This window comes from Lynx rufus, unplaced genomic scaffold (genome assembly GCF_022079265.1).
Source record: "Lynx rufus isolate CCGP_SWC_20201006 ecotype Redwood Valley unplaced genomic scaffold, mLynRuf1.p SCAF_4, whole genome shotgun sequence".
In the NCBI taxonomy this organism is placed as follows: Eukaryota; Metazoa; Chordata; class Mammalia; order Carnivora; family Felidae; genus Lynx; species Lynx rufus.
The window spans coordinates 97,089,494-97,107,238 of record NW_025814856.1 but is presented as its reverse complement, the minus strand read 5'-3'; the positions used below and the strand labels follow the sequence as shown (position 1 = coordinate 97,107,238).

General features: G+C 36.1%; 1 protein-coding gene across 1 annotated transcript; it reads left to right on the top strand.

Moving 5' to 3' along the window:
* Positions 1-285: 285 nt before the first annotated feature.
* SAMD9 (sterile alpha motif domain containing 9) lies at positions 286-3,102 on the top strand. The gene is given in 13 exon segments (XM_053722205.1): positions 286-420; positions 422-536; positions 539-683; positions 685-770; positions 773-951; positions 954-1,185; positions 1,188-1,217; positions 1,220-1,645; positions 1,648-2,111; positions 2,113-2,557; positions 2,560-2,733; positions 2,736-2,876; positions 2,879-3,102. Coding segments are annotated over 13 exon segments (2,778 nt in total). The 3' UTR covers positions 3,085-3,102.
* Positions 3,103-17,745: the final 14,643 nt, after the last annotated feature.

The following is a 17,745-nucleotide window of genomic DNA, read 5'->3' as shown; positions in this document are numbered from 1 at the left end:
AAGCAAGTGAAGGAAATTGTGTATATTATGTTGCCCTTTGTGTGAAAAAAAAAGTGCTTATGTATTTGCTTGGAAGTATTTTTCTGATAGGATATGGAAGAAACTGGTAATGGTAATTTCCTCTCAGGAGGATAATTAGATGGCATGTGTATCTTTTTAAACATTCTAAATTTTATAAGAAATTTTTATAATTTTATATATTTTATATAACCTTTTAAAAATTAGTTGAAATTTTACTTATAAAAATACTAAATGATTTTTCTTTTTCTATATACAGCTATCAGAATGGCAATGCCACTGAACCTACCAGAAAATACAGATGACTGAACAGAAGATATAAATTGATGTTTGGAAAGTCATAGAATTAATAAAAAGCACAGGGAAATCTTGACTGCAAAAGATATGCATAGAGTAATCTTGGAAGTGGTTAACTAAAAATCACCTTGTTGATATGGGCATAGCACATGGATGAGCTATCCATATAGAACAGCTATTCAAATAATTGCAGAAAACATCCTCTGAAGATCTTAGTCAGACATGAAAGAGGGAAAAGGTAGTAAAAATGTTCCTAAAATACAACATTTGATGTAAGAAGAAAATGGAGAAACTTCAAAGCAAAAGCAAAATGATACAGAGAAATCAGTTATGGCTAATGCTTCTACAGTGAGTACAGTCACTAAAAACTGAGTTCATGGAAGATGAAATAGATGACACAAAGGAAAGGCAGCCATCCAGAGAACTGACATGTGTATCATACTTTTTTGATGAATTTGTAACCCATATCACTACAAATCGAATTTTAGTCTACAGCCTGAAACAGGACCACCACTCAATCTAACTGATCCAACAAATTAATTCAAAACCTATTTGTGAATTTAGAGAAACAGCTGCAGAAGAGATGTTAAGGTGAAATTTAGCAATGAAGTTTTCCAATTTGCTTCGGGTTGTATGAAAATTCACCTACTAATGGCACCATTCATTTTGGAGTTAAAGGCAAACCCTATGGAAAAACTCTTTACATGAAAGTCACCAATTTCACCAAGGAAGCCCTCATTGACCATTTTAAATTGATGATCCACCAGTATTTTGAAGACCATCAGGTCCAAAAAGCAAAGAAGTACATTTGAGAGCCAAGATTTGTAGACGTTTTACTGCTAAACCGTAGGTATCCTGACAGATTTGTATTAAAGTGAAGGTCATTACAAAGTACTCTGAATATAACAAGATTATTTCCATACTAAAATGCAAAATCACAACAACAGAACATGGAAACTAAGTCCAAAATATTCAGTCTTCATGTGAGATGGGGCCAGCTCTAAAGACATCATGAAAAATAATGTATATTTCAGAGCATTTAAATTAGATTTGAAAGCACTGTCAGAGTCTAGAAAAGAGGCAGAAGAAACATGCAAAGTAAAAACAAATAAAAAAGAGAGTAAGGGACCAACACTTGCTAAATTATTGACAGGAAATCAGGATTTGTTTGATAATTCATTCAAACCACGACTGGTACACATTCTTGTGACAAATAAATGCCATCTGAATCAAATAAAACACTTAGATTCCCTAAAGGAAATTTAATGACTTGCTGTGTTGGAGTTTAATCCTAAATCTGTGAGAAGGGGGATAGTCAAAGCTTACAAAGAAAGCCAAATCTGTATGTGTAGGGGGAAAAAATACAAAATGAGAAGATTTCTAGTCTGAATCTTTATCAACAGCCCAGCTGGATTTTCAGCAATGGCAGGTTAGACCTTAACAGTGAAAAATATAAACACTTAGATCCAAGTTCCTTGCAAAGAGAAAAACTATTTATCTTTATTATTCTATTACTCTCTTCCATGGATGACCTAAGAGACCTCCTCCTTGAGACCTTCTGTGCTTTCTACCAAGATCTCAAAGGAATGAAAAATACATCGTGTATTTGTGTATACTCACATATGTGTCAAGGATAGAAAGGCCTACTCGAAACAAGATTAATAAACCAGCAAAATGAGCTATCAAGCTAATGTGTTTCTGACTTAAGTCTTGAAGAAATAAATGGTACTATTGTTCAACTAAAATCTGTCACTCAATCTTTTTGCCATCTATTGGTTCATCTAACTGTCCTTCTAAAAAAAGGAAGAAGTTGTCATGACTGTTCTGGAAATTCTTTGTTAAAGTGAATATGAAGACACAGTCTTAGAGGACAGAAACAAAGTATTTGAATTCTAGGCATCAGAAGAGGAAGACTTCTATCGAGGTGGGAAAGTATCATAGTGGAACTTCAACTTTTTTTCCATCAAAAAGGATAAATATGAAAAACTTGAAGCAGTGGTTCAAAACTGGGCAAATTCTTCTAAACCAATATGTGCCAATAATATTCATTCATAGCATCATCCAGGTTGTGGTGGGACTACCTTGACTCTGTGTATTCTTTGGGAACTAAGGAAGAAATTCAGATGTGCTATGTTGAAAAACAAGACAGGGGATTTTTCTGAAACTGGAGAATAAGTGATTAATTTAAACACCTTTGGGGCAACCAACCATCAGGAAAACTTACTTGAACTGCTCCTTATTGATGATTTAAAGAACAAAATTATGTCTATTTTCTCCAGGCCTCTATTAGCAGTAGCTAATAGTACATTTGACATGAGAAACCTCCAGTGATCCTAACTTGCATGAAATCACAGAATCCTGTAAAAGGTACAAAGATCTCAGATGGTAATGCTCTAATACAACAACTATCTGTCAAAGAACAGAGCTTAAATTGAAAAAAATTGAAGTGCAGCATAAAAACTTTAAAGATTTTTGTTTCTTCATGATCGTGAAAAGCAATTATAATAGAAAGTACATAGAAAATGTGGCTAGGAATATCCTGAAAAGACAAAATACTTCTACTGGGAAACAAAGCTCTTTTCTTTCTTGACTCTTCCTAATTCATATATGCCTGATACAACCATTTTACTATCATAGTGTGAAAAATTCTTAAGAATCATAAAAAAGAAGGTTTTCTGGGGAACAGAAAAACTTGAAGGCAAGATAGCACCAACTCTAGGCATTAAGGAATCTACTCCTGAAATCATTGTTTCACTATATGCTAACTAATTTGGATGTAAATTTTAAAAAGTAAAAAATAAAAATAAATTTTTAAAAACAGGGAGGGGGACAAAATAGAAGAGACTCATAAATATGGAGAACAAACTGAGGGTTGCTGGAGGGGTTGTGGGGGGGGAATGGGTAAATGGGTAAGGGGCATTAAGGAACGTACTCCTGAAATCATTGTTTCACTATATGCTAACTAATTTGAATGTAAATTTAAAAAAATAAAAATGAAAAAAAAAATTTTTTAAAAAGCACCAACTCTACAATTCAGATAAAAACAGAGGTGGTGGAATGTGGGAAGTACTGTGGAGTGCATATTATTCATCCTTTGTATGCCATTTGCTCACTGGGAGAACTGAAGATAAACTATCTCTCCCAGTTCACCTCTCTGCACAGCCTATCTGCTGAGTTCTGTAGCTCAAGTTATGTGGATTGTTGTGTTAATCCTCAGCTCAATTTTCTAGGTGTTCAAAATGGTTCCGTGCTGATCTAGCTGCCTTTCAGGGATGAGACAAGCTCAGGGACTCCATGCTGCTCTGTCATCTTAATTTCTCCTACTGTTGTCCATTTCTGATCCTTTTTTTAGAAAATAAGCATTGGCTAGGGGCACCTGGGTGGCGCAGTCGGTTAAGCGTCCGACTTCAGCCAGGTCACGATCTCGCGGTCCGTGAGTTCGAGCCCCGCGTCAGGCTCTGGGCTGATGGCTCAGAGCCTGGAGCCTGTTTCCGATTCTGTGTCTCCCTCTCTCTCTGCGCCTCCCCCGCTCATGCTCTGTCTCTCTCTGTCCCAAAAAATAAATAAATGTTAAAAAAAAATTAAAAAAAAAAAAAGAAAATAAGCATTGGCTAAAACAATGTCCTCATATCTGAGGTCATTTTGATCTTCTCTAAAAGATTCCATAACCATCAAGGAAACTGCAACTAGGGCTGGTATTTATTTGAGATTGTGGTAATTTATTGTCTAGAGATGAGGTCTCACCAGCTTCGAGTAATAAACTTATAGAGATTCACATTCTCTGACTGTAATGCAAGTTTGAAACAGCTAATGAAAATAACCGAATAGAACCACCTCTATATATTTAGAAGTTATATATTTAGAAATTAAAAAAACAAACAAACTCATGAGGTAAAGAGAAAACCCAAAAAGAAATTTCAAAGTGGTTATAGTTGAATAAAAATTTAAACATTACATTTCAAAACTCGTGAGATTCAGTGAAAGTGTTGGATGGTAAGAAATGTATGGCCTCAGGCACCTGGGTGGCTCAGTCAGTTAAGCATCTGACTTTGGCTCAGTCATGATCTCACAGTACATGAGTTCAAGCCCCACGTCGGGCTCTGTGCTAACAGCGCAGAGCCTGCTTGGGATTCTCTCTCTCTCTCTCTCTCTGTCTCTCTCTCTCTCTCTCTTTCTCTGCCCCTCCCCCACTTGCTCTCATGCTCTCTCTCTCTCACTCTCTCTCTCAAAATAAATAAATAAACTTAAAAAAAAACAGAAAAAAAGAAATGTATGATCTTAATCGCTTATTCCAAATAAGAAAAGAGTGAAAAGTAAACAGGTATAAACTTCAAAAGTTAGAAAATAGACAATAAACTCAAATAAAATATGTGTAATTAAAAAAACAAAATGAGGGGCGCCTGGGTGGCTCAGTCAGTTAAGCGGCTGACTTCGGCTCAGGTCATGATCTCACAGTCCATGAGTTTGAGCCCCGTGTCTTGCTCTGTGCTGACAGCTCAGAGCCTGGAGCCTGTTTCAGATTCTGTGTCTCCCTCTCTCTGACCCTCCCCCGTTCATGCTCTGTCTCAAAAATAAATAAACGTTAAAAAAAAAAAACGAATGAATAAACAAACAAACAAATAGCAGATCAGACCTATAAATACAGTGAACAAACTAATAATTGTTAGAGAGAAGGGGGAGAGGAGATGGGCAAAATGGGCAAAGGGGAGTGGGAGATACAGGCTTCTAGTTATGTAATGAATAAATCACAGGAATAAAAGGCACAGCGTAGAAAATATAGTCAATGGTATTGTAATAACATTGTATGGTGATAGATGGTAGCTACACTTGAAGTGAGCATAGATAGCATAACATAGAGATGTTGAACAACTACGTTGTACACCTGAAAATAAAATAACACTGTGGTCAACTGTACCCAAATAAAAAATCGTTATTAAAAAAATTGTCTTTCTATAAATGAGCCATGAACACATGGACATCAAAATAAAATATCAATACCTTTTGTAATCACTCAAAAAAACCTGAAATGCTTAAGTGTAAGTCTAACAAAACATGTGCATAACTCTTATATTGAAAATTTAAAATGCTAATGAAAGAAATCAGAGTTCTAAATAAATGGAAATACACGCTATTTTCATGAATTAGAAGACTCAATATAGTAAAGGTATCTATCTATTTTTCCCAAGTTGATATATAGTTTTAATGCAATTTCTATCAAAATCCTCACAAAATTCTTTGTAGATATAGACAAAATTGTTGTAAATTTATACAGAAAGGCAAAGGAAGTAGCATAGCTAAAATCAATTTTTAAAAAGAAGAATAAAGTGGGAAGAATATATTTGACTTCAAGACTTAGTGATCAAAGCCATGTAGTGTTGGCAGAGAGATAGATACACAGATCAATGGTACACAATAGAGAATTTACACATAGACTCATATAAATACGCTCTACAGATTTTTGACAAAGTCGTGGAAGTAATTCAATGGAGGAAGGATAGCCTTTTTGACAAATGGTGCTAGAGTGATTGGACATCCATAGGTTAAAAAAATGAACTTCAATTTAAACCTCATACCTTATGCAAAAATTAACTCAAAATTAACCAAAGGTTTAGGTTTAATAATAAATATTTTAACTTTATAAAATTATAAACTTTAAGGGAAAAAAGACAGGAGAAAATCTTTGGTATACAGGCAAAGCCTTCTTAATCTTGACATCAAAAGCACCATCCATGAAAAGAAAAATTGATAAACTGGACTTAATCAAAATCAAAAACTTAGTATGAAACATCCTATATGAAGGTGAAAAGACAGGATACAGAATAGAAAAAATATTTGCAAACCACATTATCTGACAAAGGACTAATACCCAGAATATATAAAGAATGCTTGAATCTCAACTGTTAAAAACAAAACAAAACAAAACAAAACACCCATTCCAATTAGAAATGGGCGAGGGACATGAAAAGACATTGAGACACTTCATTCAAAGAGGACTATAGATGGCAAATACGCACATGAAAACATGCTCCACATCATTAGCCACTAGGGGAATGTGGACTAAAACCACAATGTGTTATCACTACATACCTATCAGAATGTCTAGCATTAAAAAAAAAAAAATAGTGCCAATACTAAATCCTGGCAGAATGCAGAGAAACTCCTGCATCACAGATGGGATATAAAATAATATAGCTACCCTAGAAGACAGTTGGGCAGTTTCTTAAAAATATAACTGTGTAACTAGTATGCAACCCAACAATTGCACTCTTGGGAATTTATCCCAGAGAAATGAAAACTTACGTTCATCCCAAAACCTGCACATAAATGTTTAAAACAGCTTTATTCATAACATTCCCAAGCTGGGAACAACCCAGATGTCCGTCAACAGGTAAATAGCTAAACTAGAGAACCCTCCATATGATGAAATATTACTCAGCAATAAAATGAAACAAACTATTTACACACTTAACAAATTGGAGAATTGGCAGAGTATTAAAAAAACCTGATCCCAAAAGCTTATATACTGAGTGGTTCAATTCATGTAACATTCTTGAAGTTATAAAATTATAGAATTGGAGAACAGGTATTGGTTGCTGGGAGTTAAGCCCCAGTCTGGGGAAGTAGAAAGAAAAATGGGTGTGATTATAAAAGGGTAATAGAAGTGATCCTTGTAGAGATAAAATTATCTGTATCTTGACTATATCACTGGATCTCTGTATTATTTCTTAACAGCTACATGTGAATCTGTAATATTCCCCTCCAAAGTTTTTTAATTTAAAAAAGTTAAGAGAATACTATCAATAATTCACACCAACTTTGAAAACAAACAGTAAGTTTATATATATAAATTTATATTTACAAATTTATTCACATATATATGTTTATATACATATATATAATTAAGTTTCCTGAAATTGTATGTAAGCCTGTTTGGCTTATCAGTTGTCTTAGTAGAAAGGCTTAAAACCATGATTTCAGTTTCTTTTTATTTTTATTTATTGATTGATTGATTGATTGAGAGAGAGAGAGAGAGAGAGAGAAAGAGAGAAGAGAGCAGGGGAAGGGCAGAGAGAAGGAGACAGAGAGAATTACAAGCAGACTCCAGGCTGGCAACACAGAGCCCAACACAGGGCTCAAACTCACAAACCACAACATCATGACCTGAGCCAAAAGGAAGAGTCAGATGCTCTGAGCCTACTGAGCCACCCAGGTACCCCTCAGTTTCTTTAATAGTGATAAGACTTTTCAAACTTACTTTTTTAGTCAATTTTGTAAGTTTTCTATAACTTAGGTAACCTTGAGTAAATGAATTAATGTATACATATACATATGTATATGCACATATGTATGTGTATAACATACATATAATACATATGAAATACATGTATAAATAATATATATGACTTAAAATAACTGTTAATAGCCCCTGGAATGTTATAGCACTGAAGTTCCTTTCCTCTGTGGTAAATTTGGGTGGGATACAGTGAAAAGAGGTGTACTTCCCTGTTTCATACTTCTGGCATTTACGACTTAGAAGGAAAACAGTAACTATAAAGCTCATGGAATTAGTCAGTGCTTGCTAGGTTCTACTGATGGAATGAAGAGAATGACATGCTCAGGTCACTGCAGGGTCGAAGAAGCTAGAGTTCACTGTCTAACACCCCGAGGCTCAGCAGTTCTCTAATCTGAACCATTGTTGAAGGTTTTAGAAAAATGAAGAATAATTTCCTCCTCTACTCTATGTTTAGTTCATTATTTTGCATTAGCCAGTATCCAAAACATGTTTGTTAGTTGGTAGATTTTATTCTCCAAAGGTTTTTTTATGGTTCTAGTAACTTCCATTTGTCCATGGTTCTGCTCTCCACCTTCTTCACTCTCCTTTCTGCCCAAGATGCTCACCTGTGTGGACCACATCAAAGGCATACTCACTCTCTGGCTTCCAGTTGGGGTTGGCTGTTTAGGAGGCCTCAGTAAGAAACTAAGGGAAGGGGAAGAGTAAGATATTTATTACCCTGCTTCCTCTTTGCAAAGTCACCTTTCACCTCTTTGCACATCTTTCTGGTTGTGCTCCTGACTAAAGGTAACTACTTCTTCCTAAATTTTTTTTTAATGTTTATTTATTTGTGAGACAGAAACAGAGACAGAGCATGAGTGGGGGAGGGGCAGAGAGGGAGGGAAACACAGAATCAGAAGCAGGCTCCAGGCTCTGAGCTGTCAGCACATAGCCCGACACAGGGCTTGAACTCACAAACCGTGAGATCATAACCTGAGACAAAGTCGGTCGCTCAACCGACTGAGCCACCCAGGCGCCCCCCTTTTTTTTTTAATTTTTTTTAATATTTATTTATTTCTGAGACAGAGAGAGACAGAGCATGAGTGGGGGAGGGGCAGAGGGAGAGGGAGACACAGAATCGGAAGCAGGTAGGTAACTACTTCTTTCTAGTGAGACTGCTTGACAAGACTCTCTCTCCTTTTGGACTCTAAAACCTCTCCGTGTATTCATTTCTGTAGGCCTCACGGGGAACAGCTCCACTGCCATTAAGCTCAGGACAGTGCTTTTGGTTTCCTGCACTAACACTTCTGGGTATATTCCCTTAAATTATCTTCCCCAAATTATACTAGTTTGCATGTGCCATCTATTTCCTGCTGGGATCTTACTGATTTATGTATGCTCTTGGCCTTGTCCTGAAGCATCTCCTAGGGGCTGGATGTGATTAACTTGGAATGAGGTCAGCCAGTTCCAAAAGAGATGCAAACCTCAAGGAAACGTCTCATTTTTGGTACTATGAAGCCTAGAGTCTCAGGCTCTCCAAAAATGAGAAAATGGGAAAAATTTGCATCTGCCTCTTTTCTTCTTTCCCACTCCTCAGGTCAGAAATTCTGTATAACCCTCCCTTTACTGACTGCTGACAGTAATTTTATGGAATGTTTTCTAATCCTTGCCCTGAAGAACCCAAAATTTTAGTGGAGGGTCTTTGAGGAAGAAAGTACAGTGAAAATGAAGACAATCTCAGTAGGTACAGCTTTCCATTTTTATCCAGAACACTTTTCATTTTGTTTACAAATGTATATGCTCTTGTCCCATATAAATTTTTATTTGAAAAAAATTTTCATTCCACCAATTAAAAAAAATTTAACCACTGGTTTAATTCACTTAAATAGGTAACCACTAACAAATCAAAACACTTTAAGTTTCAAAAAGAAAACTCTTAATGGTAGAACTTCAGGTAATAACAGAACTTCAGGTAGAACTGGTAACACTGTGGAGATTTAGAACCAGGTTATTCCAGTCCAATGTACTTCATGTTATATCAAGTTACTAGGAACAGCCACTCAAAACCCCTGATGATTCATTTCTTTGTCGACAGGGAGGCCTCCTTGCTTATTTACAAATCCCAACCTCCAACTGAGTCAATCTTTATCCATTTATTTTGATCTTCCTCTAGGAACCCTACCCAGGCTATGTGGTAATCAGCCTTCAGCATATGATATCTGGTATAATTTAGTGGCTTTCAATTTGTGAGTCACAGAATCACAGAAACGGAGTTGGAAGGGGTTTGTCAGTGTCACTTAGCCCTGCTCTAATTTCCCTGACAATTCAGGTGGTCACTCAGCCACCTGAATGCTTACCAGGTAACAGGTAAGGCCCTATTTTGCCAGGCACTCTACGTGTGAGAGATATTTCCCTGCATTAATTTCAAAATGCATGTCCCTGTGCATGACACCAGTTAGTGCCAAGCATTCCTTCCAGAACAAAGAATAGGTCCCCTCACTATATGCAAGACAGTTTAAATATTAGCCAACAGTAATCATGTCTTCACTTAAAATAATCCACAAAATCACCCATCATCACCAGATCTAAAATTATGAGGACATGTGATCGTTTCCAGACCCATCACTATGCTTGTAGCTCGTTCCTGGCTGTGCTCCAGTTTTCACTTCATTCTTAAAATTCATGCTCAGGGTAGAACAATTCAGGAGACATGTTCTAACCAGTTGAACCCATAGGCTACTGTGCTATATAAACATTAAACTGCCTAATGTCACCAAGACTATGCCTGTCTTCTTTTTACCAGTCAGTAGACACCATGATCCTGACTGATATTGAATCAACTACAACACTCACATTTTTTTTCACGTGAATCCTTACAAAGCCAGGTAACTCCTGTCCTATATTGATATCTAAATTCAAATCTCACAACGTAGACACACTCATCCTAGTATTCAGGTGGGGAAAACTGCACTCAGAGAAGCTAAGTATTTTGCAAAGGTCACACAATTAGTAAGTGGCTTAGCAGAGATTAACTCCAGATCTAAATCTGTATATTTTCCTCATCCATTTACTCCTTATGTGTCAGGCATTGTTCCAAGCCCTGAGGATAAAGTGCTGATGAAGACATGTCCCTTATGGAAATTATATTCCAGTGAGCAATATGACTTACAATCACAAAAACATTTAAATGCAAGTAGGAATGATATCAAAAAACACAGGAGAGAAAATGAATAGTCAAAAATGTAAACAACCTGGGTGCCTGGGTGGCTCAGTCAGTTAAGTGACTGACTCTTGATTTCAGCTCAGGTCATGATCTCATGGCTCATGAGTTTGAGCCCTGTCCTGTGGGGCTCTGCCTGCTTGGGATTCTCTCTCCCACTTTCTCTGCCCCTCCCCGGCCCACATGCCTGTGCACTTGCTCTCTCTCTTCTCTCTCTCAAAATAAACTTAAAAAATATAAACAGCCAAAACATATCAAATTTTATACTTTAAATGTATACAATTAAGTGTGTGTCACTTAACCCTGAAGTTAAGGGGGGGAAAGTGCAAGGGAGTTCCACTTCCGGTTTAGATGTAGGATAGACCATCCTATGCATGCTAGCAGGAAAACACCAGATAAATTTAAAAGTATTCTTTTCATTAAAATTATAAACAGCAATGGATGCTTTTACTCTGAATGAAGTACATTCTTCAGAGGAGTAAGCTCCTCATACGTGAGCAAAGAATAGCAGTCACTTCTACACCTGGGGGGAAGTGATTAGGCCAGGTACAGTCAGAGGAGCAAACTTTCCAAGGACAGGGAGAAACGAATCCCATTTTCAATGACAATGTGGAGGAATATGACAGATTAGAATCTGGAAGACCTCCAAAAGCAAAAAAAATAAATCGTTTAACCTGTGAATCCTTCCCCATGGTAATTTTTGCTGAGTAAGTGGGACTGGGAACTAGAGTAAAGAGCAGAAAACAATTTTTCAGTCTCTTGTAGTCTTGTAGTGTTTGAATTCCTGACCCATACTGAACTTGAACTCCATTTTTTTGGTAGTAATAGCATTACAATTTATTATCTTAACAATTTGTAAGTACCTTGTGTCTGTAGAGGTACATTCCTTCTATACCTAATTTGTTGACAGTATTTATCATGAAAGAATGTCAAATTTTGTCAAATGTATCTTTTTCTATATCTATTAATATGTTTATATGGTTTTTATCTTTCATTCTAATATTGTGGTATATTTTATTTTTGATTTGTGTATGTTGAACCATCCTTTCATCCCAAGGATAACTCCACTTGATAATGATGTATAATTCTTTTAATGTGCTGTTGAATTTGGTTTCTAATATTTTGTTGAGAATTTTTACACCTATGTTCATCAGGAATATTGCCCTGTAGTGTTCTTGTAGTGTCATTATCTGGCTTTGGTATCAGGATAATGCTGGCTTTGTAAAATGAATTTGGGAGTGTTACCTCTGCTTCAATTTTTTGGAAGAGTTTGAGAAGAATTGGCATTAACTTTTCTATACACGTTCAGTAGAATTCACCAGTGAAGCCACCTGGGCCTGGATTTTATTGGGGGCTTTCTGATTTTTTACTCAACTCCTTACTCATTATTGGTCTGTTAAGCTTATTTATTTCTTCATGATTCAGTTTTCATAGGTTGTGTGTTTCTAGGACTTTATCTCTTCTACATTATCCAATTTGTTGGCTTATAACTGTTTGAAGTAGTCACTTATGATCCTTTGTATTCTGTAGTACCATTTGTAATGTCTCCTCTTTCGTTTCTGATTTTATTTTTTTGAGTCTTCCTCTTCTTTTCTTAGTCTAGCTAAAGGTTTGTCAATTTTATCTTTCAAAATAAATAAAGCTCTCAGTTTATTGTTTTTCTGGTCTCTATTTCATTTATTGCTACTCTGATTTTTTGTTATTATTTCCTTTCTTCTGCTAATGTTGGGGTTAGTTTGCTCTTCATTTTCTAATCCTCTGAGGTGTAAAGTTCAGTTATTTTTTCGAGATCTTTCTTTTTTCTTAAGTCAAACATTTATTGTTATAACTTCCCACTGCTTTTTGCTGCATATCATGAGTTTTAAATTTTTGCATGTTGAATTTTCAAATTTGCATGTTGACTTTTTGGATTTTTGAATGTTGTGTTTACAATTTCACTTGTCTGGGGATATTTTTTATTCCCTTTTTTATTTCTTCTTTTACCCCTTGGTTGTTCAGGAGTGTGTTGTTTAATTTCCACTTACTTGTGAATTTTCCAGTTTCCTCCTGTTATTGATTTCTAGTTTCATACCATTTTGGTCAGAAAAGATACTCAGTATGATTTCAATCTTTAAATTTTCTAAGACTTGTTTTGTAACTTAACATATGCTCTATCCTCAAGAATGTTAAATGTAAACTTGAGAAGAATGTGTGTTTTGCAGCTGTTGGATGAAATGTTCTGTATATTCCTGTAAGGTCCATTTGATCTAAAATATATTTCAAGTCCAATGTTTCCCTATCAATTTTTGGTCTATACGATATGTCTATTTTTGAAAGTGGTATATTGAAGTCCCTTACTATCATTGTATTGTTATTTTTCCCTTCAGATCTATTAGTATTTGTTTAATATATTTAGGTGCTCTGGTGGCAGATGAATATTTAGAAAAATGAATTTCAGGGGCACCTGGGTGGCTCAGTCAGTTAAGTGTCTGACTCTTGGCTTTGGCTCAGGTCATGATCTCATGGTTCATGGGTTCGAGCTCTGCATTGGGCTCCATGCTGACAGTGCAGAGTCTGCTTGGGAATCTCTCTCTCCCTCTCTCTGCCCCTCCCCTGCACAGTCTCTCTGTCTCAAAATAAATAAATAGACATAAAAAAAGAAAAATGAATTTCAAAATAATAAACATTTTTTAAAAAATCTATGAAAGTAAAAGTACAGTCTAAGTGGGAGAAAATCCTAAGACAGGATATTAGAAGCTATAAAAGAAAATATGCATACATTTGTCTATGTAAAAGCAAAATACGTTTTCACTCATTCCAAGACTGTTGAATTCCTATTCTGCATTAGTTCTAGACGGTAGGAATGTAACAGTGAACAAAACACAAAATTATCTGCCCTCTCAGAGCTTGGATTTTACTAGAGGGAGTCAGAAAATAAACAAATAAGCTTATTATTTAGTATATCCCTAGTGTAAGCCTAAGAGAAAAATAAAGCAGAGAAAGGATATAAGGAATGGCAGGCCAGAGAGTGTGGATGAAAAGTTCATTACAATTTAAAATAGTAGGTTCAGGAAAGGTGTCGCTGAAAAGGTGATTAAAGTAAACTGAACCCTAGCTTTGAAGGAGATAAGGGAGCAGGTCATGTAGAATCCACCAAGCAGAAAAGACAGTAAGCACAAAGACCATGAAGCAGGAACAGGCTGGAAATATCTGAAGAACAAAAAGGAAGCCAGTGTAACTGGAGCAGAATAAGCAAGTGGGAAAATGAAGGGCATGAAGTTGGATGGTAGATGGAGGCCAGACCTGATGAGTTTGCATAAGCCATGATAGGACACTGGATTTTACTCTGGGTAAGATAGAAACCATTGAGTCCCTCTGCTTGCTTTTATCAAAAATTATCACATTAGCAAAGCTTTGTTGAAAGTAGCAATCTTTTTTATTTTCTCAAGACTTTGAGAGTAGACTAGGGGTAGAGGAGAGGGTGGGCAGGAACAAGGAGGGAGATAGGGAGACAAGCTATGGGCCATGGGCCATTGTGATTATCCAAGCCAGAGAAGATGGTGACAAAAAGTAGTCAGATTCTGGTGTATTCTTAAAGTGTAGTCGACCGAATTTACTGCCAGATTCAATGCTGGTTGGGAGAGAATGAGAACAGTAGATGATGATTCTAAGAGTTTTAGCCTAATTGGAAAGATGGAGTTTCCAGGTATTTATTTTGAAAGAGAGAGAGCACACGAGTGGGTTAGGGCAGAGAGAGAGAGAGAGAGAGAGAGAGAGAGAGAGAGAGAATATCCCAAGCAAGTTTCACACTGTCAGTGCAGAGCCCTGCTAGGGTCTCAAACTCATGAACCATGAGATCATGACGTGAGACGAAATCAAGAGGCAGATGCTTAACCAACTGAGCCACCCAGGCACCCCAAGATGGAGTTTGCAATAACTGAAATGGGAAAGACTGCAAATAGAGGTGATATTGAGGGAAGATCAGGAGTTTCATCTTGGCCATAGCAGGTCTAAGATGCATATAAAACAGAGACATCCAAGTGAAGATGCTGAGTAAGCAGAGGGATAAATGAGCCCTATATATATAAATGTTTGTATATATGTAAAAGTATGATACAGGAATATTTTACACATTGGCAAGAACAAGACTCCCCCTCCAAAAAAATCCAGTAGAAAAAGGGATGAATGAAACAATAATCAACAAACATATGAACAGATGCTCGAAGTCAGTAGCAGAAAGAAAAATGTGAATCTCAATATAACAAAGAGATAATGAATCACACCTATCAGATCGGCAAAATTTTTGAAAGATTGTCAGTAGTACGTGTTGGCAAGGACGTAGAACAAAGGGAACACTGGTCCACTGCCAATGGAAATGAAAATTGGAACAAGCACTAGTGCAATCATTTATCAATACACTACAAGTTGAAGATGTGCATGTTCTAATCCAGCAATTCCACTTCTAATTATATTCCCTTCAACCATGGATCTTCAAACCAGAGTACCTGTGTTTTTGTGGGGTAGATGGAAGCCTTTCAATGCATACCAGGGCATGGGAAAATAAATGAGTTTTAGACTTTTAATTTTCATATCTATTCTTTCCTAAAGTGATCTACATAAAAACAATGCCTGCTCCATTCACTCTAAGACTCATATAATTTGTTCTGTTCGTCCAACCCTTTTTACAAACATCCTTCCCACTCTACAATGCTCAGAGTATTGACTTACCAGAGCAAACCACTCCAGAGCCCTGTTTTCCTTTGCTACAATAACTGGTAACACCCCAGATAGAAGCAGCTCTTTCAGCCTGGGGCCCAAAGTGAAGATAATGTACAGCAGAGCCCAGCTAATCCAAGAATGCAGGTTGAAAGATAATGAAACTTTGTTGTTTGAAGCCACTGAAATGTGGGGGTTGTTTGTTACTACATAACATAAATTGCCTATCCTGGCTGATACAGAGACATGGCTCTTCCCATTCTAAATTTTATTATGGGGTCCAGCCCAAATGTAAAGACCTCAGGGGCACCACATAAAGAAGCAGTTTGAGTTATTGGTTTCTTCTTTAATGATTGACTAATGTACTGTAATCCAAAGGTCTTTTTGTGCCTTATGCATATTTGTTTTAAGATAGAGAAGCAGAGTGTTAAGAACAGGATATTTTGGCCCATGCTAGAATGTCATGAACTTACATAGTGGTGTAGGAAGATGGGAGAAATGACGTTCATTTTAATGATTTCATCCCTTTGGTCACTCTCCTGTTACCACACAATCCTTCCTGAAGAAAGTCCCATAAGAGTCACGCAAGGAGAACATTAGTAAGAAATAATGAATGCCAAAAGGGGTCTTCCCACATATTTATGTGTAATTTACTCTTAGCAACTAGTCTCAAAATCCTCGGAGGTGCCTTCATTTGAAAAGAAAGAACTCTTTAAACTGAAAGCTGAAGCAGAGCAAGGAAGTGATGCTGCTTCATTTACAAGAAACTGGAAAGATGTTCAGAACTACTTCATGTTTCAAAATTTATGGCATGGAATTAGGAATGACAACTGAATGGCTATCTTTCAGGTTCAATATACGTTGTTTGACATAAACTTACTGTGCCTCTTACTACCTGTGTAAGTGTTCAAGGTGCTTCTCTGTGCCTTGGTCTCCTTGGCTATAAAATGGGGATAAATTGGGGCACCTGGGGGCTCAGTTGGTTGAGCGTCTGACTTCGGCTCAGGTCTTGATCTCGTGGTTCATGGGTTCGAGCCCCACATCAGGCTCGCTGCTGTAGGCATGGAGCCCATTTTGGATCTTCTGTCCCCTCTCTCTCTCTCTCTCTCTCTGCCCCTTCCCTGCTTGCACTCTCTCTCTAAAAAATATATAATCTTAAAAAAAATGGGGATAAATTACAGGAGGTATCTCACAGGATTGTTATGAGAAATAGATCAGTTAACATTTGCAGAATACTTGGAACAGAATAAACACTATTTTTATTAAACAACCAATAAATTAGTAAAGAAATATTCCATAAGATGGTGAAAGCATATTTATCAAATTGTATTATGTATTATTTATACCACTTATATAATTATGTAGTAATAATTATATAAGTTTATATAAGATGATCTGATGTCACCTTATAAAATGTTTCTGGTTCTTATTAAATTGTGGTTCAATATATTTACAGCAAATATACCTTTATTGTTTTAAAGACAGATAAGATGATGTCTTTGAAAGCATTAAAATTATTTTAAGTTTTTTACATGATTTCCAAAAGATAAAAAAGAGAGTTCAATAAGCAAACACACACACACTTTCTTACCAAAAGAAATCCCATGTCTTTGCTTACTGCTTTTCACATATATCATGCTATTTTGGCTACATATTGTGTATTTCAAATTAAATAATGAAAAACAGTACTACTTACTACTTACAAAAAGAATATTTTATATTAGAGCTATATATATCACAGTAACTTCCTCTTTTTCAATAGAAAAAGATGCACTTTTATTTTTCATTGGCTTTCATAATATACCTTGAAATGTGTATTAACATATGTTTGAATTTTAAAAAATGAAGTCACGCTTTTTCTATCAGAAGCTTTAATTTGGCCGATAGCTTTGCAAATTAAGTTTTAGTCTGCCATTCTAAGTGGACTGAATTATATAAATCTATAGTTCTAAGATTTTGATGAAAATATCTTTAAAACATGAGATTATGGATGTTTATCAAAAATTATCATATTAGCAAAGCTGTTTTGAAATTAACAATATATTTATTTTCCCCAAACTTTCTAGTTATATTGGTTTTACAAGACGCCTCTAAGTAAAACAGCAACAAGTATAATTTTTCCATAGGACTGCTAAAGACTTTTTGGTGTATTTCCCAGAATCTGAGAAAGTGAATGACTATAATATCTGTATGACAGAACATTTTGTAAATCAGGTTGTTTCCAAATCTTTGCTTTCAACAA